The sequence below is a fragment of the Beauveria bassiana genome (assembly GCF_000280675.1).
Source record: "Beauveria bassiana ARSEF 2860 unplaced genomic scaffold BBA_S00024, whole genome shotgun sequence".
Taxonomy (NCBI): Eukaryota; Fungi; Ascomycota; class Sordariomycetes; order Hypocreales; family Cordycipitaceae; genus Beauveria; species Beauveria bassiana.
In genome coordinates this window covers 7237-28024 of record NW_007930859.1, presented here as the reverse complement: position 1 = coordinate 28024, position 20788 = coordinate 7237, and the positions used below count along the sequence as shown (strand labels likewise).

The 20788-nt window shown below is 51.0% G+C and overlaps 9 protein-coding genes across 9 annotated transcripts; 6 read left to right on the top strand and 3 right to left on the bottom strand.

The window, feature by feature from the left end:
* Positions 1-668: 668 nt before the first annotated feature.
* On the top strand, positions 669-2910 carry BBA_07285 (Multicopper oxidase family protein; the record flags this gene model as incomplete). The annotated part of the gene is made up of 6 exons (XM_008602382.1): positions 669-1011; positions 1087-1212; positions 1268-1584; positions 1644-2011; positions 2071-2515; positions 2602-2910. 6 exons carry the CDS (start codon positions 669-671, stop codon positions 2908-2910), a joined length of 1908 nt encoding a protein of 635 aa, XP_008600604.1.
* Positions 2911-3710: 800 nt separating this feature from the next.
* On the top strand, positions 3711-5491 carry BBA_07284 (C6 zinc finger domain protein; the record flags this gene model as incomplete). The annotated part of the gene is made up of 2 exons (XM_008602381.1): positions 3711-3853; positions 3985-5491. The coding sequence occupies 2 exons, from the start codon at positions 3711-3713 to the stop codon at positions 5489-5491; spliced, it is 1650 nt and encodes a 549-aa protein (XP_008600603.1).
* Positions 5492-5902: 411 nt separating this feature from the next.
* BBA_07283 (alcohol dehydrogenase GroES-like domain-containing protein) lies at positions 5903-7406 on the bottom strand (the record flags this gene model as incomplete). Its single annotated transcript, XM_008602380.1, has 4 exons — positions 5903-6534; positions 6637-6967; positions 7029-7041; positions 7192-7406. The coding sequence occupies 4 exons, from the start codon at positions 7404-7406 to the stop codon at positions 5903-5905; spliced, it is 1191 nt and encodes a 396-aa protein (XP_008600602.1).
* A 718-nt stretch (positions 7407-8124) lies between these two features.
* BBA_07282 (pristinamycin IIA synthase subunit A) lies at positions 8125-9704 on the bottom strand (the record flags this gene model as incomplete). Its single annotated transcript, XM_008602379.1, has 3 exons — positions 8125-9001; positions 9079-9419; positions 9519-9704. 3 exons carry the CDS (start codon positions 9702-9704, stop codon positions 8125-8127), a joined length of 1404 nt encoding a protein of 467 aa, XP_008600601.1.
* A 494-nt stretch (positions 9705-10198) lies between these two features.
* On the top strand, positions 10199-12437 carry BBA_07281 (urea active transporter; the record flags this gene model as incomplete). The annotated part of the gene is made up of 5 exons (XM_008602378.1): positions 10199-10524; positions 10590-10790; positions 10857-11127; positions 11183-12183; positions 12254-12437. 5 exons carry the CDS (start codon positions 10199-10201, stop codon positions 12435-12437), a joined length of 1983 nt encoding a protein of 660 aa, XP_008600600.1.
* Positions 12438-12967: 530 nt separating this feature from the next.
* On the top strand, positions 12968-14050 carry BBA_07280 (oxidoreductase 2-nitropropane dioxygenase family, putative; the record flags this gene model as incomplete). Its single annotated transcript, XM_008602377.1, has 1 exon — positions 12968-14050. The coding sequence occupies one exon, from the start codon at positions 12968-12970 to the stop codon at positions 14048-14050; it is 1083 nt and encodes a 360-aa protein (XP_008600599.1).
* A 340-nt stretch (positions 14051-14390) lies between these two features.
* Positions 14391-14903, bottom strand: BBA_07279 (uncharacterized protein; the record flags this gene model as incomplete). Its single annotated transcript, XM_008602376.1, has 3 exons — positions 14391-14440; positions 14497-14721; positions 14870-14903. 3 exons carry the CDS (start codon positions 14901-14903, stop codon positions 14391-14393), a joined length of 309 nt encoding a protein of 102 aa, XP_008600598.1.
* A 1104-nt stretch (positions 14904-16007) lies between these two features.
* Positions 16008-16625, top strand: BBA_07278 (uncharacterized protein; the record flags this gene model as incomplete). Its single annotated transcript, XM_008602375.1, has 3 exons — positions 16008-16022; positions 16084-16293; positions 16353-16625. 3 exons carry the CDS (start codon positions 16008-16010, stop codon positions 16623-16625), a joined length of 498 nt encoding a protein of 165 aa, XP_008600597.1.
* Positions 16626-18188: 1563 nt separating this feature from the next.
* Positions 18189-20060, top strand: BBA_07277 (uncharacterized protein; the record flags this gene model as incomplete). The annotated part of the gene is made up of 2 exons (XM_008602374.1): positions 18189-19044; positions 19117-20060. The coding sequence occupies 2 exons, from the start codon at positions 18189-18191 to the stop codon at positions 20058-20060; spliced, it is 1800 nt and encodes a 599-aa protein (XP_008600596.1).
* Positions 20061-20788: the final 728 nt, after the last annotated feature.

Below are 20788 nucleotides of genomic sequence, written 5' to 3'. Positions count from 1 at the left end.
AGCATCGCTGATTAGTTAGTTGCGCGTTGAATGCCATCACTTTCAACTGCACGCCAAACAATTAGTTAGAGGCCCCCACCCCCATTGTCCTTGCCCCAAAAGGCCCATCCATCCACTTCCATGCATCTCAGTGTAGATTGATGGGTCCCCCCCCCTCCTCCGTACCCTCTCCCCTTGTCCCCCTCCATTTATTAGCGGCGCTGATCGCGACCCAGTTGTAGCCAAACTTTCAGACCACGTTTCTTCGCTACAGCTCTTATTAGTCGTCAGCAGCTCCCCCGACCATCACCTGCTAGCGCTGCGTGCTGTTTTCTTGGTGGTGTACAGTAGGGCCTAGTCTTGCCCTATGGGGCCCGGCCGGCCGTGTAAGTGTCAGAGGGACCAAGAAAAGCTCCGGCCAGCCACTTTGTAAAAAAGTTGCTGCATGATCCAAATAATCAATTGACTTTTTTTCTTTGTTTGTCTGGCACGCGTCCCTTGCCGAAATCACAACTTTGCCCAACACACTGGGGGGGAACTTGCTTGTTCTGCTACCAGTCTCCTCCTCGCCAATGCAGGATTTGGTGACCGAGTGGAGAGGGGACCTTTTTACGAACAGTTAAGTTCCTTATCGCCAATTGCCCGCACAACTCTATGAAACTCTTTCAACCTTTCCACGGCGCTGCATCATGGATGCACCGCTGAGTTACAATCCGGCGCGCCAGTCCAAGGCCCGTCGACTACCGCTCTGCGGCGGCTTGGTGCTGCTGCTGGTCACGGCTTTGCTGTATGCAGTCGTCGCACTGCGATACTCGCACGCGGCGCCTCTCCCATTCTCTTGGGCTGCGCCGCCGGCTCCTCCTGTCGCCGATGCGACCGATTCAGCTTCAGGCGGCGACATTGGCGATCGCTTTGCGCTGCACCCGGAGCTTCACGTCTCCCGCCCGCCTCGCACGCTGAAGCTCGACTGGAGCGTCACGCGACAGCAGCACCGTCCTGACGGTGTCCTGAGAGACGTCTACTTTATCAACGGTATAGCTTCACGCCACTGGGCAAAAAAAAAAAAAAAAATTTACGTCCCAGCCATGTACTGATGATGGCGCCTAGGCCAGTTTCCTGGTCCGACAATCGAAGCGCGCTCCGGCGATGAGCTGCAAATAACGGTAACGAATGATATTTTCAACGATACCGATGCAGGAATTGCCATGCATTGGCATGGTCTTTTCATGAAGGGTTGGTTGCGCCCGCCACTGTTTCGTCTTGTTTCGGGTATTAATGCGCCTCGCAGATGCCAACGAGATGGACGGGGTTACGGGAGTCACACAGTGTGGCATCCAACAAGACCATTCTTTTACGTATAAATTTCGAATCGATCCCGAACAGCATGGCACTTACTGGTACCATGCGCACTCTCATGTTAAGCGTGCCGATGGGCTATACGGCGGCCTCATCATCCACAAGCCCGCTGATAAGAACAGTGGCCAGACCGACCTGTCGCGGTACGACTACGGCGCTGAGAGGCTGTTACTCATCGGTGACTGGTATCACCGCAGCGCAGAAATAGTGCTGGGAGAGTACAAAAACTACCGAAACTTTGCGTACGAGGTGAGTGCAGGCAGCTTTCAGGTGCATGCACACCCCGACAGAAGCTAATTGACCTGCAGCCCGTGCCAGACTCACTGCTCATCAACGGCGTCGGGTCCTACAACTGCTCCAACGCGCGCCCAGCACGGCCGATAGACTGCGTAGAGACGAAGGTTCCGGTGCTCACCATGTCTGGCGACAAGGCCATACGGCTGCGCGTCATCAACACCGGTGCCGCCGCCGGCCTGTCGTTCCAGCTGCAAAACGGCACGATGCAGCTCCTCACGGTCGATGGCGGTGGATACGTCTCCAAAGACACTCCGCAGACGCCCACCATGGGGGTTTTGTACCCGGGAGAGCGCATGGACATGCTGCTGCTGCCGAGTGACACGCCGGCAGACGATGAGCACTTGCTGGACACTGAAGTGAAAATTGTACTTGATGCAGAGTAAGCATGTTTGCGCGGCTTTTCGTCACTTGACAAAACTAACATTGGAAATTTACTAGACTTATGCCCATGAAAAACTGGGCTCTGACGCGCATCCAAGACTTTCCTTTAAAATGGCGTCGATTGAGCGCATCTAGCCATGTGCGGCACGACGTTCGCGAAACTGTCGACGTTTTCAACATGAAGGATGCGCATGGTGTCGACGTACCTTCAGAGTCGGGCATCCATGAAGCGCCCGCCGAGACGGCCCTGCTGTACACCAGCCTCGCCATCAACAACTTCAAGCACGACGAGCCTTGGGGCGAAATCAACCACACGTCGTGGGTGTGGAAGGATCCAACGGCCAAGCCGTTGCTCGCCCTAGACCGGGACGAGTGGGCAAATGGCACCGAGCAGGCCAATACGCTCCGCACATTTCGTGCGCCGTGGTACAAAGATGGGCACGACAGATGGATTGATTTGGTGGTGAATAACGTGGATGACAAGGGCCACCCATTTCACTTGGTAAGAGAAGAAAGATTTTGCAAAAAAAAAAAATGTCTTTTGTTGGCGCCTGAAATTACGAATGCTAATTTATTTATTACGCGCAGCATGGATATGCATTTCATGTAGTTGGCGCCCGCCAGCTTGACCTGGGCCGCTCCTACAATCCCTACGAGCCCGGCGCGACGCAAAGGGAAGCCGAGTACTTCAACACCAAGACGCCGCTGCGCAAAGACACTGTGTATATTCAGTCCAGCGGCTACGTCGTTTTGCGGTTTCCGCTTGATAATGCTGGCGTCTGGCTGATGCACTGTCACGTACTCTGGCATCAGGCGGTCGGCATGGGTGTCGTGCTGCAGATTGGCAATGTTACAGAGTCGACGCAGCAAAAGGCCGGCCAAAGCTGCATCGCATAGGTTGAGACATATGATGAACTGCAAGCATACATGATTGGCAGGCTCAGACACGGCATGGCAGGCTCAGACATCGGCTAGCAGGCTACTCGCTTCTCTTTCTTAAGATGTTGCCCTTGTATGTTGTATATATTTTACAAAAGAAACTCTTTTATTACGTAGATGATGCATCGCTGAAATGGTTGAATGGGCTCAAAGTCTCATGATGAAAGCGTGCGTATTTCTTGTTCCTGGTCTCACCCCCTAAACCTAAAAGTTGCGACATGAGCGACGCTGACATCACGCTGCCTCTCTCGGATGTAGCCGTAATCTTTTTGGGTCATTTCTTCATGACTCGCAACTTTATTAGCTCGATTGGCGCCGCCCCCAATCCCGTAACTAGCCTCTTGACGACTTCTGGCCCGTTGTTGCCTTGTTCTTGCTCCAGCCCAAATGGCTTGCCGAGAAGGAACCTCTTGTTCGTATACAGTAGAGCGAAATTCGTTGCGGCCAAAGCCCTGTTGGCAAGATTTGTTGCATTTGCAGCGGGTCACGTGCAAATTTCCAATTTGAGGGCGCTGCTCGGCAAGGGGGCCCTTTTTGTATTTTTGCGGCTTTACCGATGAAGGCAAGGCAGCCCCGCGATAACTGTCAAACTCCGACCTCGTTGTCGCCGGCCATCAAAGCATTTACCCACGTTTTCTGTCTTGCGCTGACGAGACGCATCTCGAGAGACGACCCCTCCGGCATCATGTACATCATATTTAGAGCCGACTGCTGTCATCCTCCATAGGGCAAAGTCTGTGTCCGCGACTAGAGGCGCCATGGGCCCGAGATTCTTGGCTTTTGGTGGTGGCGAGGACTCGCACGGTCCGCCTCAGAGACGAGCAAACCACAATCCCGATGAAGCTGTTCCACGAATTAAGAGATGGGCTCCCAAAGTCAGAACTGGCTGTATAACCTGCAGGTATGTTGATATTTTTTTTCTTTTTTTTTCTTTCCTTTTTTTTATTTGCTTTTGGTATCATCGCCGATCTGCAGCTGAAAACGCCCAATACAGCTATAGAGACTTGCCCAACTAACGACATTTTCTGATAGAGCTCGCCGTGTAAAGTGCGATGAGACTAGGCCAGCTTGCACGCGATGCGTATCGGCCAAGCGAAAATGCGGCGGTTACCTGACAGCGACTACGCCGCCGCAACAGTCCTCGCCTGGAGCCTGCATCTCTGAGCAGCCTTCGTTATCGTCGGCTCCTCATGGGCATAATCCAACCGATCAGGAGAGGCAATTCTTTCACCTCTTGCAGACACTGACCGTGCGCCAGGTCAATGGTGGAATAAAATCAGACTTTTGGACCAAGAATCTCTTACAGGCTACATATGTCTATCCCGCCATTTGGCACGCGGCACTGGCACTGGCGGCCATGTATCAGAGAGCTTACATTCTACACAACGGAGGAGACTCTCGCGCTGCAAAAGAACATAACATGTTTGCCATTCAGCAGCACCTCATCTCATTCAGGTTCATCATCGCCATGAATCACAGCAAAGTGTCTGGAGCGGAACAGGAAATGCTGCTCACGGCCAGTGCGCTGTACACTGGAATATGTTTGCTGCGTGCTGACCTCAATCAGGCTCGCATTCATGCGGCGAGTGCTGCGAAACTCTCCAAGCAGTGGAATTTTTTGGACGACGAGGCAGAGCATCAAGCCACAGAAGGCGTCATCGGCCGAGAAAACACGAAGCAACTCCTTCGAGACGTCTATCATTCCTTTCACTCGATTGCCAGCTTCTCTGAAGACATTGCCGCTCACTTTCAGGCGTCAGTCTGGCACATTATGGAGCCGTTTGCCTCTGTCGACGAGGCGTACTACGCTTACCTGAATATTCATTCAGGATGGGCCAAGATCAAGAGTTGGGAGCCAGAGCATTGCGGCACGCGTGGGGCATCTCCTTCACCCGGCCAAATGCAAGTGCGACAGCACGCGCTCAACCTGTGGATGATTCGTTTCGAAGGTTTTTTGCAGCTAGGCAACTATCAGAAAGAGGATATTTATACTATTGAACTGTTGCAGCTGTTTTGTCTGTTTGAGGAGACCTTTGACATGATCATGATACACCGCACCCCAGAGATGTGGGCCAAGAATGCGCACAAATGGGAGCGCATTGTCAAGACGGCGGAGCGTCTGCTCGAGAAGCAAAAGGGTTGCGGCGAGTCTAGCGTTTCGACGCGGGGCATTTTCTACTACTCGCTCTCTGTGCAGGAAGTATTGCGCATGACGGGGTTCATCTGTCGAAGCGGCGCCATACGACGTCGCATCATCAAGCTCTTGCAGCAATGGCGACACTGTGACGGGTTGTGGGATAATGAAACCTCGTGGAAGCTGGTCGAGGCCAAGATGATTATAGAAGAAGAAGCTCTGGCGGCAGATGGACTGCTGTCGTGCGAATGCGTGCCAGACGTCTTTTTTTGCATGCATCACCGCGTCGCGTACGTCAAGATGGAATTGCCAGAAGAGGGAGGTATTCGAGCCCATATGAAGACTGGTGCAGAGCTCGAGCAGGGACTGCCAGGGAAGAATTGGTGGATTGAGCTAAAACGGTGACATGTAATATCGCTGATTTAATAGGAGCTTCGGGTCATGATGGGCATGAGACGGAGCCTTGAGCTTTCGTGTACAAAACAGTACATATATGACTTTATAGTATAGTATATACATTCAAAGCGGATGAAGGTTGCTATGTCGTCAGTTTTGCATAATGGAGACGCGGGCAGCGAACGACTACAGGAACAGCCTCGGAGAAGAAGAGAAACAAGACAAGCAATGGCCTAGTTTATGAACTGCAAAGTTACTCTTTTATTTGTGAAACAATACTTTTTCAAACCTCGTGCGAAAATTCATTCACTCGTCATACCCGACATGTTTATCCCTGACCGTCTGTACTTGCGCTCTCTCTATGTATATGATGATTGGTGTCTTGTGTCATGATAATGATGAGTGTGCGGGCGTTCCATTTTAGACAGTCACAACCAGCTTGCCCCCGCGAATCTCCCCATTCCTCATGCGGTCCAGCGCACCATTCACGCCCGCCAGCCCAACATGATTTCCCAGTATCCGCGGCGCGCGCAGCTTGCCACTCTGCAGCAGAACCTCCATCCACTCGCTCAGCACCCTGCCAACCTCTGGCACCTCGTGAAACAGCTTCAGCGGTACAGAGTGCATCTGCAGGTCCTTGTCGTCGTCGTCGTCGTGTTCCATCTTTGGCAACCCCGCGAGCCCGATTAAATGCGCTCGTCGCTCGGTGCGTGCTGCTGGTATCGGTGGTGTTGGAGGCGGCGATGGAGAGTGATATGGCGATTTTTTGCTGCTGCTGCTGCTGCTGCTTCGTCGTCGCTGCAAGGCTTTGACGAGGTAGGAGGCGCTTTCTTTTCCGTTGGTGTCGATGCCGAAATGCAAAACGTCGCCAATGGTGGCGGTTAGCACTTCGACGGCCCGGTCTGGGTTGCTGTTGTCGATGAGGAGGTCAGGACGGGCGTGGCTGTCGGTTGAGAGCCAGTGTCCGTGGCGCGCTTGGTCGACAATGACGGCTACTTTTAAGCCGGCGAGGCGCGCGAGCTGAATGGACAAGTATGCCGATGTCGCGGATCCTGGAAAACCATTTTGTCAGCTTTTTCTTTTCCCCAAATCCAGCAGCAAGTCTATAAGAAAGAAAAATGGGGGGGTTTAGTTTAGGAAATAAAGCTTATTACCTCCCCAGATGGCAACCCAGTCCCCCTCGAGCGCCCGCTCGTGATCCTGAATGGAGCGCAGCGCCTCGTATCGAACGTCTTGCGGTATCCGATCCTCGCCCACGCTTTCAATCACCGACTTGAGATCCGGGCCGCCCATGACGTCGCTGAAACTGAGGCCAAAGCAGCTTCCCAAGGCCAGAGCCGACGTCACAAAGGCGACGCCGAGGGCGGCGCCTTGATCGGAAGACAGCTGTCGGGGCAGCTTGACCACGTTGTAGCTGGGTGCGACGACGAATTCTTGGTAAGCTGCTTTTCTCGCGTCTCTGTAGTCGGTAGAAATTACAATGACCTTTGAAATGTCAGCCCAAATTATGATATATAGAAAAAGGGTTTTTGTTGGTGTGCCTTACCCTCTCACCAGGTCTAAAGCGTGATGCTGCATGGCTTTTTGTGACGGTTCCTACCAGCTCCCTTCCAGCTAAAAACGGAAAATGGGGTATTCCAAAATTATAATCACTTATATTATACAGTGTTAGCTTGGAAAAGTAATTTGTCGCCTCAACATGTACTTACGGCGATTTCCAGTCGATGGGGTTGAGCCCAATCACCTCTGTCTGCACGAGAATCTCTGTAGCGTCGTCCAAGGCTGGAATTGGATGGTTGTTGACTAAAGTATATCGTTCTCGAGGACCATGCAGCAAAAGCGCAGACTGCCTCTTTTCATTCTTCTGCAAACCTGTCTCATCGCCATGTATCGCCGGCTCACTGGTTGGTGTTATTGAGGCCATAGTTTTCCGCGAATAGAGGCAGAAATTAGATGACGGCCCTGACTAAAATTCATTCCATGGCAAACATGGCAAAAAAGTCAAATAAAACAAATGCAATTCCACGTGCAAATTCTCAATGCAAAGACTTTTTTTCCGCGCTTTCGGCATGTCTATCTGTGTATGCTTAATCGGTAGCATTTTGATACAGGTTGCGTGTATTGGCGCTGGATTGCGCCATCGAACCAAGAAACCTGCGAACCTGCGAACCTGCTCCCAGCGTAACAACCCAGCTTTTCGACCCCCACTAATCATCATTCGATTTTACAGAAAGGATATCTATCAAAAACGTTGGTGCATTGCCTTTTTGTGATTTGATGTTATACTTGATAGCTTGTTGACCTGTGCCCCGCACCCAATCTCCAAGTTCAACTGCATCCTCTTTACAAGATTCGCCGAGACCCCCGGGGATAAAGCGTCGCTTACGTATATGTTACAAAAGCCAAGACTTGACTTCTGAGCGATTTCTTTACAAATTAGGCGACATCGGAGCAGCCTGGTTCATGCTCTTAATAACATGGAAATTGAATGTTACGTGACCAACTCGGACGCTTGCCTGGCCTATCGCTGCCAACAACACTCGCTTCTTGCAGGGGAAAAAAGGGGGTAACTCGGCGATCATTGTGTATCAACCTATTAGCTTTCTCATAATTCTTCCTGTTCTGGCCTTTTTTTTTCCTTTCTAATCGCTAGCTTTCCAATGATGTTTAGCAGCTGGATGGTCGTTGGGTGGAAACGCACCGCCCTTGTTGCTAAACAGGTTTTCTCGGTACGTTCCTCCATCCACTGCGTAATCGTCCCAGAATAGGCCCCTCTCCCTCAATACCGGAAACAGCAAATCGGCAATATCCTGGAACGATTCCGGGAAAAGCGCATAGGCGAGATTGAAGCCGTCGACGTCGGCCTCGCGCACCCACCTCTCCATCTCATCGGCGATGCGGTCCGGCGTGCCGACCGTGGTGGCGCCCAGACCTCCAATCTTGATGTGGTTGGCGACGGTGTGTTTTGTCCACCTCGGCACCTCTGGCGTCGCCTTGGACCAGGCCTCGACCGCGGACCGGATGGCGTTTGACTCGACGTGCCGCAGCTCCTCGTCGTCGCCGTACGTCGACAGGTCGATGCCCGTCCACCCGCCAAACAGCGCCAGCGCGCCGTCCTCGGAGCCGTACTGGATAAAGTCCCTGTACTTGGCCTCGGCTTCCTCCTGCGTCTTGCCAATGATGGGGCAGAAGAGCGCCAGGAACTTGATGCCCTGCGGGTCCCGTCCAAACTCGTCCTGGGCCTTGGCGCGAATCTCTGCGATATTCTTGGCCACGGTCGACGGGCTGTGGCCGGCCACGAAGATGGCCTCTGCGTTCTTGGCCGCAAAGGCCTTTCCGGCGCTCGAGGTGCCTGCCTGCATGATGACGGGCGTCCGCTGGGGCGACGGCTGGCAAATGTGCGGGCCCGGCACGGTAAAGTATTTGCCGACGTGATCGATGGTGCGGACGAGAGCCGGATCAGTATAGACGCCCGTCTTGCGATCCAACTTGACAGCGTCATCTCGCCAAGAGCTCTGCCTAGTAAGCGTGTCAGTAAATACTGCTTTTTTGTTTTTTAAGAATGGAAAAAAAAAGCAAGTTCCCCGTTCTATTACCAAAGCTTGTATGCCACTTCGACGTATTCTTCAGCCACCGCATAGCGCTCGTCGTGCTTTGGCTGCTCCTGGAACCCTAGGTTTCTGGCGGCCGAGTCTAGATAGCCAGTGACGACGTTCCAGCCGATTCGCCCTCCCGTCAAGTGGTCGATGGTGCTTAGACGCCGCGCGAGATGGTACGGCTGCTCGTACGTGGTCGCGACAGTAACGCCAAAGCCGAGGTTCCTTGTCGCTGCTGCCATGGCAGAAACGACCGCCAGCGGCTCATTCACAGGCCACTGAGCGCCCGAGACAATGGCAGGGTTGGGGTTTCGAGGGCCTTTGTAGACGTCGTATGCGCCCTGCGAATCGAGTCAAGACTGTTCTTCTTTCTTTTTTCTTTTTTTTTTTTTTTTTTTTTTGTTTCTTGGAGAGCACTTGTGGTGGAACGATTTACTTACCAGCACGTCGGCGATAAAGACACCGTGAAATTTCCCCTCTTCGAGCTTTTTGGCCAGGTTTACCCAGTGCGAAACCTCATTGAAGCGCCAAGACTGGTCCCGAGGATGTTGCCATAGCCCGGGGGACTGGTGCCCACTGCACGATTCTACAAAGGCATTGATGATGAGCTTCTTCTGCGCAGCCATTGTGATTAAAAACAACAAAGATGATTGTACAGGAAGAAACGTCATTTCAATTAAGCTACAAGTTCAATAAATTATAATGATGAAATATTGCATAGCCGGAATACTTCCGAATGTGGCCTCCGGTCTCGCCCAACCCCCGGATGGCGCAATACCGAATGCACGGCATGCAATCTCGGCAGTGTTGCATTGACTGTAACCAAATTGTACCTCCATCGACCCAACGAATCGGTAAAGCAGAATAGGGGCATGTGAAATAATGAAGCTGTCCGTTTTTCTCAGCTTTTCACCCAAAACACAAAGACCCAATTAGGATATGGCGCATGTCGTTTATACATTTGCGCCATGCTTGTTACAGCCTAAATCACGTATTAAGCCACAAAGAACTCGCTTGGTTCTCGAACAAGCCCATATAGAGCTTGGAATAGATAAATCAACAACTTGGTCTACATCTTTTTCTGTGCATTGCTCAAAGAAATTTCCATCATTCAAAAACCATGTCGGCGGCAGTCTTTGTATCTCGGGCTGAAGAGCCTAGCAGCGCGGTTGAGCCGCCGCTTCCACAGGTCGCAGGCTACGTGGTCATTATCGTAATGGGCTTCCTAATTGCCATTATCATGATGTTCATCACACGCATACTCAAGCGCACGGCAGGCGAAGACAATGAAACCACAGAAATGTTCATGACGGCGAACCGCACAGTGGGCACTGGGCTCACGGCGTCGGCCGTCATTTCGTCTTGGCTCTGGAGTACGGCAATCCTGGCCAGCAGTTTAGTCGGGTACAATTTTGGTGTCGCTGGTCCTTTTTGGTTTGCCGCAGGGTGAGAGAAGTTGCCGCTCCATTCGTGACTTTTGAGTTGCTAATAATTTGTTTCGCCTACTAAAGTTGCTCGCCCATGATTGTCTTCTTCGCGGTCCTGGGTATTGCATGCAAACTGAGGATCCCCGAAGCGCACACTCTGTTGGAGATTGTGCGGATTCGATACGGAAAGGTTGGGCATATCGTGTGGATTGTGCTCTGTCTGATTAACAACATTATTGCCATTGCCAACATGCTGCTTGGCGCGAGCGCAGCCATTACAGCTCTGTAAGTCGTAACACAAATATCGCAAACTATCCCTATGCTCGAGACTGGAGCTGACATGCGATGCAGTACCGGGATGCACATTATTGCTGCTACTTTTCTCTTGCCTGTCGGAGTAATCATGTACACTTTTGTGGGAGGTATCAAGGCAACCTTTTTGACCGACTACTTTCACACTTTTGTCATTACAGTCATTGTCTGCTTCTTCACAATCAAAGTCTGGCTTACTCCTGAGATTGGTTCTCCGGGAGCACTTTTTGATATCATTATCCAGTTGGCTGTCGATCGGCCCGTGCCCGGGAATCAAGGGGGCTCATACTTGACCATGACCAGCCGCGATGTGAGATGCGACTCTAATCCTGTTCTCAAATGTACGGTTCTAACCTCCATCACAGGCCATCTTCTTTGGCATCATACACACTCTAGCCAACTTTGGGCTCGTCATCATGGATACCGGCTTCTTTGCCAAAGCTTTTAGCGCCGCACCGCACGCTGTCGTACCGGGCTACATTATCGGCGGCATCGCCTACTTTGCGATCCCCTGGTGTCTGGGCACCATCATGAGCTTCTGCGCGCTGGCCTTGGAGACGCAGCCCTTTTTTCCAACATATCCCCGCCTGATGAACACGGCAGAAATCTCGAGCGGGCTGGTCCTGCCATATGCCGCCGTCGCGACAGCAGGAAAAGGCGGTGCGGTAGCAGTTTTGCTAGTAGTCTTCATGGCAGTGACGTCGACCATAAGCGCGCAAGTCATTTCCGTCTCGTCCATCATTAGCTTTGACATTTATCGACAATACATAAACCGCGACGCCAAAGATCGCGACGCCATCCGCTGGAGCCACATTGGCGTGGTGGGCTTTGGGCTCTTTGCCGCGGCATTCTCGACGGCTCTGCACTATGGCAAGGTCGACTTGGGGTGGACGCTGTACATGCTGGGTGTTTTGACCTGTCCTGGCATCTTCCCGACCGTGTTTACGATCCTGTGGAAGAGACAGTCAACGGCGGCGGCGGTGGCGTCGCCACTACTGGGCATGGCTACCGGGATTGGCGTCTGGCTTGGGACAGCCTCGGCATTGTACGGCGAGGTGACGGTGGCCTCGACGGGCCAGACGCTGCCCTGCGTCTACGGCACCGTTGCTTCCGCCTTTAGCCCGTGTCTCTTCTCCATCGCCATTACCCTCGCCAAGCCTGCCAACTTTAAGTGGGCAGACTTTCGCAAGGAGCGTCTCGCATTTAGCAAGTCGACGGCGACGACTTCTGGAGACTCGGACGAAGAGTCAAAGTCGCATGAGCAAATTGTTTCGCAGTATGCAGCAGATAAGCTCCGACTAAAGCGCTGGCTGCGTATTTCCTCGATTTGGGCTTTGGCGACGTTTCTGGGCCATTGGGTACTATGGTAAGATTTTAATCGATAACTTGTCAACCTGTCAAGACACATGACCTGTCGGTAACTAACACGAGGACAGGCCACTTCCGATGTATGCTTCGCACTATATCTTTGGAAAGTCCTTCTTCGAGGCCTGGGTGGTTGTGTCCATTATATGGGTTTGGGTAACGATGCTCATTGCTGGATTTTATCCCCTGATTGACGGCTGGGGGGCCATCCGGAACGTTTTTGTAGGTCTGCGTGGCTCTCGGCAAGGCCAGTAATTGTGGGTGTAGTTTGACAATGTTTTTGAAAAGCAAGCTGCCTCTGAATTGGTATCAATGTGTATTTTGTGGATAGAATCTAATTCCAGCAATGTTTTTCAAACCTACGCAATGGTTCAGCAGCATAGCGGCCATCCACTGTTTAATAAAGAGTGACTCGGAATAACCTCTTTTCGCCCAACCTGCCGCCCGGCTATGCAGAATGCAAACTTGTAATTCGAAATAATGGATCAAGCCTCAAGCTTTTTCAATTGCTGCAAGCCTTCCTTTGCTTCAACTTGTGGCTATTGTCGCGGCGTCGACTAATTAACCGGCTGTAACGGGTAGCGCGGAATATGAAGCGCCGTGTTGGCGTCATCGAGCCACCAGAGCGCGGGGCAGCTTATTAAATTACCTGCTACCTTCATAATCTCTCCTTCTGTATTTAATCATTATACAGCTTCATGGTTTCCTTTTAAACATTCGGCTCCTTGGCCAGACATTTCTTCTCTTCTACCTGGACGGACAACTGAGTAGCAAAATACAACGCCATGTGGGCGTCCCGACAGCGGCAGCACCTGGCCCTGCTTGCTCAGAGCTACAAGTGGCTCAAGGCTCCGTACATCATTGGCGCGCCAATGCGGGCTCTCGCCGGCCCCGAGTTGGCGATGGAGATATCAACGGCTGGTGGCCTGGGATTTATCGGGCCTCCCGTCAAGATTGCCGACGCCGCCGTCGACTTGGCCAAGGCATCGCAGCTTGCACGCGCCTCAACCTCACCAATTTTCCAACAACATCTATCAAGCTCAGAGACCTTGCCTGTTGGCATCGGCTTCCAGACATGGACCACTGATTTAAATGAAGCACTGAGCACTTTGCGGCAGAACAAGCCGTGCGCGGTCTGGCTATTCGCGCCGAAACGTGGCCAGGCAGAACTTGATGAGTGGACGACGGCGCTTCGAAATGCCGAGCCAAACATCCAAATCTGGATCCAGGTTGGCACATTGAGAGAAGCTGTTGCCGCGGCCACGAGCTCGTGGCCGCCCGATGTGCTGGTGGTTCAGGGCGCAGAGGCCGGCGGCCACGGCAGAGCGCATGACGGTGTCGGCTTGCAGGCGCTTTTCCCCGAGGTCTCCGACGCAACCCGCGAGAGCGGTATCCCTCTCATCGCGGCAGGCGGCATCGCAGATGGACGGGGCCTCGCAGCCGCGCTGTGCCTCGGGGCCGCGGGTGGCGCCATGGGCACCCGACTGCTGGCCGCCAAGGAGACTCGCATCCGCAAGGGCTACCAGGACGAGGTTGTGCGCGCCAGCGACAGCGCGGCGTCGACGGTGCGCACGCACTTGTACAATCATCTCCGAGGTACCTATGGCTGGCCTGAGCAGTTCGCGCCGCGGGCCCTCATCAATAAGAGCTGGACCGACCATCAAGCGGGCGTCCCTTTTGAAAAGTTAAAGGAGCGGCATGACGAGGCTGCCAAGTCTGGGGATGCAGGTTGGGGCCCAGAGGGTCGACTTGCGACCTATGTTGGCGCGGCTGTTGGCCTAGTTCGCCAAGTCAAGCCCGCTGCATCCATTATTGCGGAAACTCGGGACGAGGCTAGAACCATGTTGACCATGAATAGTAACATGTAAAAGAAATTCTAATCTTAGCAAAAAAGAAAACTAGCACAGCGGTGATGTATATAAGTAGGCACTCGCCTATGTGTTCGCGGCCGTCTTCCGTTTTCGTGACGTGCGTTCATCTATTTTTCGCCAAGAATTGCTGCAGTGCGTCAAGAAGACCACGTAGCGGGCCAAGCACACCCAGCAGAGCGTCTTGCGTCAGTGTAGTTTCTGTACCGTCTTCCGATGCCGCTATTGGTGATGGACGTAAGGTTTTCGTGTTCATTTTGGGGAAACACTAACTAGTTGATTCCAAGTGGACGGCGATATCAGACGATTAAGATGGAGAAAGAAACCCCGCCGCATAGCCTCAATCGCCTGATCGCGCATCTCCTTTTGCTTGGGCAGATTTCGCCAATACTGTCCATTTTTCTTTTCGAGGTGAGTAATCGAAAAGGCGTGCAACCGCCACACACTCAACAGGAATGCCTCCTTGAATGCGCGGAGACTGCTTGCATCAAGCTCGCGGGCATAACTTGGAGCAATTGAATGATTAAGATGTCTACTCAGCTTGCCAGACACGCTGAGGATGGGGTCCTCGGGGGTAGCCTTGAGGATGCGCTCGAAGATCGTTGATGAATGTGGTGTAAATGTGGCTGGCTGAAACTGTGACGGCATAATCACGCACATAACGTGCAGCTCTGCAAGGTGGCAGACCGCAGATGGAAGCAAAAAAAAAAAAAAAAAGGTCTTTGGTCGAGGCAGAGACTTTTAAAAAGGAAATTTTACTCATTAAAATGCCGTCTATGCTCGAGTAGACTTCAAAGGTCCTCCAAAGACCTAGCTTACCTACTGAACATGTCGCTGTTGGGAAACATGTCATTTCGGCAGACAATGGCCGACTTGTAGTCTCCCCGATGGATTTCACTCGGATATCGGATCACTCTTCACCCTACTGTAGACATGTCCCGTCTCGGGGAGCAAAACGACCTAACCACAATCCTCCCCGAGACTCCAACGCATCACGTGGTTCACAGGCTTTTTATGGAGCTACTCTAATCTGGCCATGTACTCGGGCTCGCCTTCTTCTGCTTTTATTCATCTTCTTGGTAATTTCGTCCACGCAACTGCGTTCCTCGAACCTGTAGTCGTCAGGTATACATGGTACCAAGTAGTTTTCCTTGTCGTCCTTGAAGCAAAAACTTTCACAACTGATGAGATGACGTCAGTGGCACCGGGCACCGGGCATTGGTCTATTCGAGTCCTGCATGGCTTCCATGGTTGGATCGTCCTTGGGTGTGGTCGACTGTATCGATTCTGCAAGACACAATGCACGACGAACAAGGACGACTGCGTCTGGGGTATATCAAAGAGTAGACATACAGCATGGTAACATCTTGTACATGAGCTTGCCATACCCTGCTCAGAAAGGCTCCAGTTGCTCACTGAACTGATTATAGCAGATCAGTCGTGAGGCATTCGCAGAATGACCACCAAGCGGCATCGAACTTCTCATTGCATCAGATCTAGAACCCATCAGTAACACTAGAATGCTCAGGTGTAGCTGAACAGCATTGCTCCAAGCCCTCTTGCCGAGTGGATCATCTTTGGTTGACAGAGGTCAACCAAATCTGGCCCACCCTCGCGCCGTCTTACGCAAAGCCATGTCACGCAGCAGTCAAACAAACTGCAATCACTACCTCTTTGCATTGTAGGCTGAGAAAAAGTAGGCTTTGATTCGATACTACTCTGTTCTCACAATAGTTCTGTAACGTCACCGGCGCAGACATCCTTCAGATTGTCGTACGTCCATCTATGCCTATCACCACTCATACCTTTTCTTATAACAAGAAAAAGTTGGCTATAAGTAGCTCTGTACATCCCTCCTCACTTTCATCACCTCCCTCAACTCCCAATCGCCGCCATTTATATACAGACACAGTGTCGCTACTAGACTTGGGACTGATTATTCACTCTATCTGAAACGATGTCCTTCATAACGGTATGCTATCATTGCCCTCATCTATGGACAAGAATTTTTGCTCATAGATACTTTAATTTAGAACATTGCTAGTTGTGATACTGGCTACTTGGGCCACCGAATCTTCATGGTCAACAAAAGCAATCATCTCGCGATTTTGCATGTCAAAGATCCAGAAGAGGCCCACGGTCTCTCTCCGAAAGAAATCGATGTCGGCGGCGATGCTGTGGAAGCTAATCCTACCAACAACATTGGGGTAATTGCATGGTTGAGTGAGAAGGATAGGTGGGAGGTACTGTTTCTCTAACAGAGCCTGAAAATCGTTTATTCTAACCTAACGTTCCTTACAAGGTCCGCGTCTACTTCGCCACCAATACCAAAATGTTGAGTGAGCTCACTTGGAACTCAGTTGACCAAGTTTACAAATTTGGCCAACTCAACGGCAAAAGATACGAGGTCATTGATAAAAGTACCATTACAGCCGAAATCGAGGCAACCAATTCTCAGGCAGCCAAACCTCATGAAGCAGTCAGATATGTCTACTGCAACCTGAAGAAGTACAGCAGTGATTTCAATGTCGTTTTTGGGAATGACAGAGGTTGGAATGATCGCAACATGTCTTAAGTCGCAGAATGGAGAATTGTCGTGGATGGAGCCTGTTAGTATCTGCAAGAATGGGCCTTGGTATAGGTTTTTCCCTAGGCAATAGGTTTTCCTATACTGTAATGCGAATGCAAAGGCGTATTATAACTTGATTCACCCTACTTCAAGCTTAGCTTATCTAGTGCTTAATTCTGCCATCTATTAGTCTGCCTCAGGCAAATTTTTAACTAGATGAAGAGTATTGATCTATTTCGTATTGTAACCTTCTCCTGTTTAACTTCTATGAATTTTCCATAATTCTATGTTCTAATACTTTTGTTAAGTGCTAGATAGCTGTCCTATGAAAATAGGATAGTTTCCTTACCCTAACCCCCCCTAGGCTATCCTCAGAGTCCTACCGGGAAACCCTGCATAAGTATCCACCTACTCCAACCCGTTCTGGTCTTCTCGGGTAGCGCGGAGTCCGGTTAAACTCGGTCATTCAGGAAGAGCTTAGCCTGGACTCAACACTAAGGGCAATGGAATCATTGCGATATACCTGATTTAGATGGGTTTTAGGGCGATGGAATTATTGCAATGCACCAATCCGTAGTTTAGATAAGCTAGGACAAACTGCCTGAAGCCTGCCTAGGGCTGTGCATACATATGTTAGCGATATAGACACTGTTAGGTTAAGGCGTTGAATACGTATTCATCTGTTGGTATAAATCAATAGTTTATTTATTATTATCTTGTTCTTGTTCTTGTTGTTTTAAGCTATCGCCACCACTGCTGGTGGTGATCATAAAAACTAGATAAATGGGCCTTAGTCAGGGGCTAGCTAAGCAGAAGCCAGAATCCCTACGGATCCGTAGATGTTTTCTAGTTATCAACTGCAACACAGGATATATCAACTAACTTATAGCGTCACTCACAACTCAATGCATTCGCGAACAACACAACAAGTTTGATTACATATTAAAAATTATAGAAATATAGATTAATTATTAAAATAACAGTCCTATGATCTCTAATCGATTTTCCATTAATTAATGGTGTTTTTGGTGTGAATTAGGCCCCTCCGTGTCAAAACGCGTCCACGCGCGACACAGCCACTACAGACAGACCCACTACAAAGCCGCAAATTGCTTAACGATTCCAGGATTTTGGTTGACAATTAACGTATTCTGCCCTCTGTTGCTGCGCATACCCACAACTTAGAGCCCCGTCGAGTTTAGCAACGCTGCGGTTGACAGAGCATAATGGAATCAGATGAACGAAATGCAGCCTGCATACGCCATTTCCAGGGTCGCTGATCTCCCATGGTTAGCGACAACGCTAGTCTCTGGGGGAAAAAATCAATGGGACACCAGGTGGAATACGACATGGTCCTACTGCAACTTCATGCTCAATTTGGAAAGTCTGGAAATCTTTTGGAATCAATGAGTTACAGTTTATCGTTGTCGACAAAGTGTTGATACGTATATAATGCCTATTCTTCGCCGCGCCATGAGAATAGCTCCAACGCAAACAAAGAGTTGAAATTCAAGTCATCACAAAGTTTTCTTTTTCTTTTCTTTTTTCCCTTCCTGACTTTCGTTCAAAATGAAGTTTTTTACAAGCTTGGCCGTGCTAGTTGGGCTGGCTGGGGCTAGTCCAGTGGCAACTCTTCAGGGCCCGCCGTCCAACTTTACTTTGGCGAAGCACAACCGTACATCAAGTACCGTGCCAACTGGACCCCAACCAACTCGGCTCCCTACTCTTACGGATAAAGAGTTCTTTACCCTCACACCATCCTTTACCCTCGAGATCCGCGGTGGACGGTGCGACATCACCAACCTGCCGGGCCGCACTACCGGCTTCTACTGGCGCCTGGTGTACGACCTGGACCACGCAGGCAGCTTTCGCTTCGAAAAATGTGGGCAGGATCAGCACAGCCTCGTCTTTACCAAGATTCAGAATCAATATGTCCCCGGCTATGCTGTCGAGTACAAACTCGTCACGTCAGGCGCAGAGCTCATCTGCGACAGCGGTGTCCTCAGCAAGGTCAAGGTCCAAGGCTCCAGTGTTGTAGCCACCCCCGCTACCGAGACCTACATTATCGAGAAGTATGGCAAGACTATGTACGCGTGCTCCAAGGACGCTCCTTGTGTTCCGTCAAAGTGTGAGAAGGGCTGTGAAAAGGAGGCCAAGGGCAACGACGACGTCAAGGGCAACGACGACGTCAAGGGCAACGACGGCGTCAAGGGCGTTGACCGTCCGTCATTCTGTGGCGGTCAAGTCCCCAAACCTGCTTCTTCTAAGCGGGCACTTTACTTCCTTGACAGCAATCCAGCCAACGCATCTATCATCTCGTTGCCGATCCTGCAGGACGGTTCTTTGGAAAAGAGCAGAGCTGTGCGCACCTCAACTGGCGGGCGCGGGTCAATTGGCCGGAATATGAATGGGACAGTCCTTGTCGGTACGTTTGCTTAAACTTCCCCAGAGAGCAAAACCTCAAAGAGCCTCGGACTAACCCAGCCCCAAAACCCAGACCCCCTATTTTCCCAGGGATCCGTCGTGGTCAGTGGTAAATACCTCTTCACGGTGAATGCTGGCTCCAATACGCTGGCCAGGTTTGAAATACCAGACGCGGACCCTGCCAGTCTAAAGCTACTGGGCGAGCCCGTTCATACCGGGGCCGAGTTTCCCAACTCGGTGGCGGTTTCCGACAAGAACAAGATCGCGTGCGTCGCAAACACGGGAAGAAACGCAGGTGTCCAATGCTTCAAGACTCTTGACCAGCATCTCGAACCTTTTGACGAATACATGCTGCTGCCTGTCAACCAGACGTCACCCCCGATTGGTGTTCCGAATACGGTGTCTAATGTCGTCTTCAACCCTTCACAGACGGCCCTGTTTGTCACCGTAAAGGGCAATGGTGAGAGTGGTTCCACCGGACGGGGATATATATATGCCTACCAAGTCCTAAATGGCCAGATCAACTCGCAGCCCGTCATCTCGCGCCCGCCAGGCTTGATGCTTGATTTCTCCCTGTCCTTCCTCTCGGACTCGGCTGCCGTCGTGACAGACCCGGCATACGGTGCCTCGTACATTTCTATTGCGAGCAATCTCTCCGTCACGGTCTCTAACCAGATCACTATACCTGGCCAAGGCGCTACATGTTGGTCCGTTTTTGCTCCGGAATTCGACACCGTGTATTTGTCTGACGGCGCATCGCCAAACATCACCGCCCTTGATCCCATGTCCGGCAAGACCAAGTTTGTCATCCCTGGCGATGGTCAATCTACCGGCTCTTTTGATTCCGCGGTGGATCGCTCGAGCCTTTATGTTCTCCAGGGCAGCGCGGCCGTCTCTGTGTTTGATCTGAAAGGGTCGAAGAGCGGCGACCAGACGCCTAGCCTCTTTCAGTACCTTGATCTGTCCTTTCTGGGAGTAAGATCAGGATGGATTGGCATGGGTATCTATTCCAACTAAGGTACCCATGTTTACGCTCGATTACATTTCTTCCTCGGTTCCCACGCTACCACGCAGAACCGAGCTGTGACACGGGACTTTATTGGGTCAAAGCGTTGAATACATATTCATTTTTTCTGGCACAAATGGATAGTATATTCATTGTTGTTCTGTTCTTGTTGTTGTTCAGCTATGTAAGTGCTTCATGTGTAGCACTGCTGCCTGCTTCAAGTGGTAGCTACAACAGACTCAGTAACTATACTGTGGCACGATACTGCCAAGCTTATTTTCTTATATAGCATAATTAGTCGCATGTTGATCAGTCTTCTATATAGTCTAATATATTTGCGACACTTCTTATGCTGACAATCGGGACAATTTTACGTAGTGTTCTCAAAAGCCCATCCTGATCCCTGCCCGACCTAAGCCTTGCTTTGTCTTCTTTTGCATTGACCAAGGAAATACAGGGCTGAGCGTTCCTCGGGCTTTACCAGCTATTCGGTCAGCCTTTTCTTCACCAACAAGGGATCAGCGGTCCCCGCTGTCGCGTTTTCAGATGCTTCAATCAGGCCACTAATTTATAATGCTATAGCATCCCTCAAAAAGTCTAGAATAATTCTCCATTTTCCACTAAAACATATAAACTTTAAAAAATTATATTAGATTAATACTAACGTGGTTAATAAGCGAGTCACGCAGATAAGCGAGTCACGCACCCACCCTGACCCTATAACATTTAACTATTAATA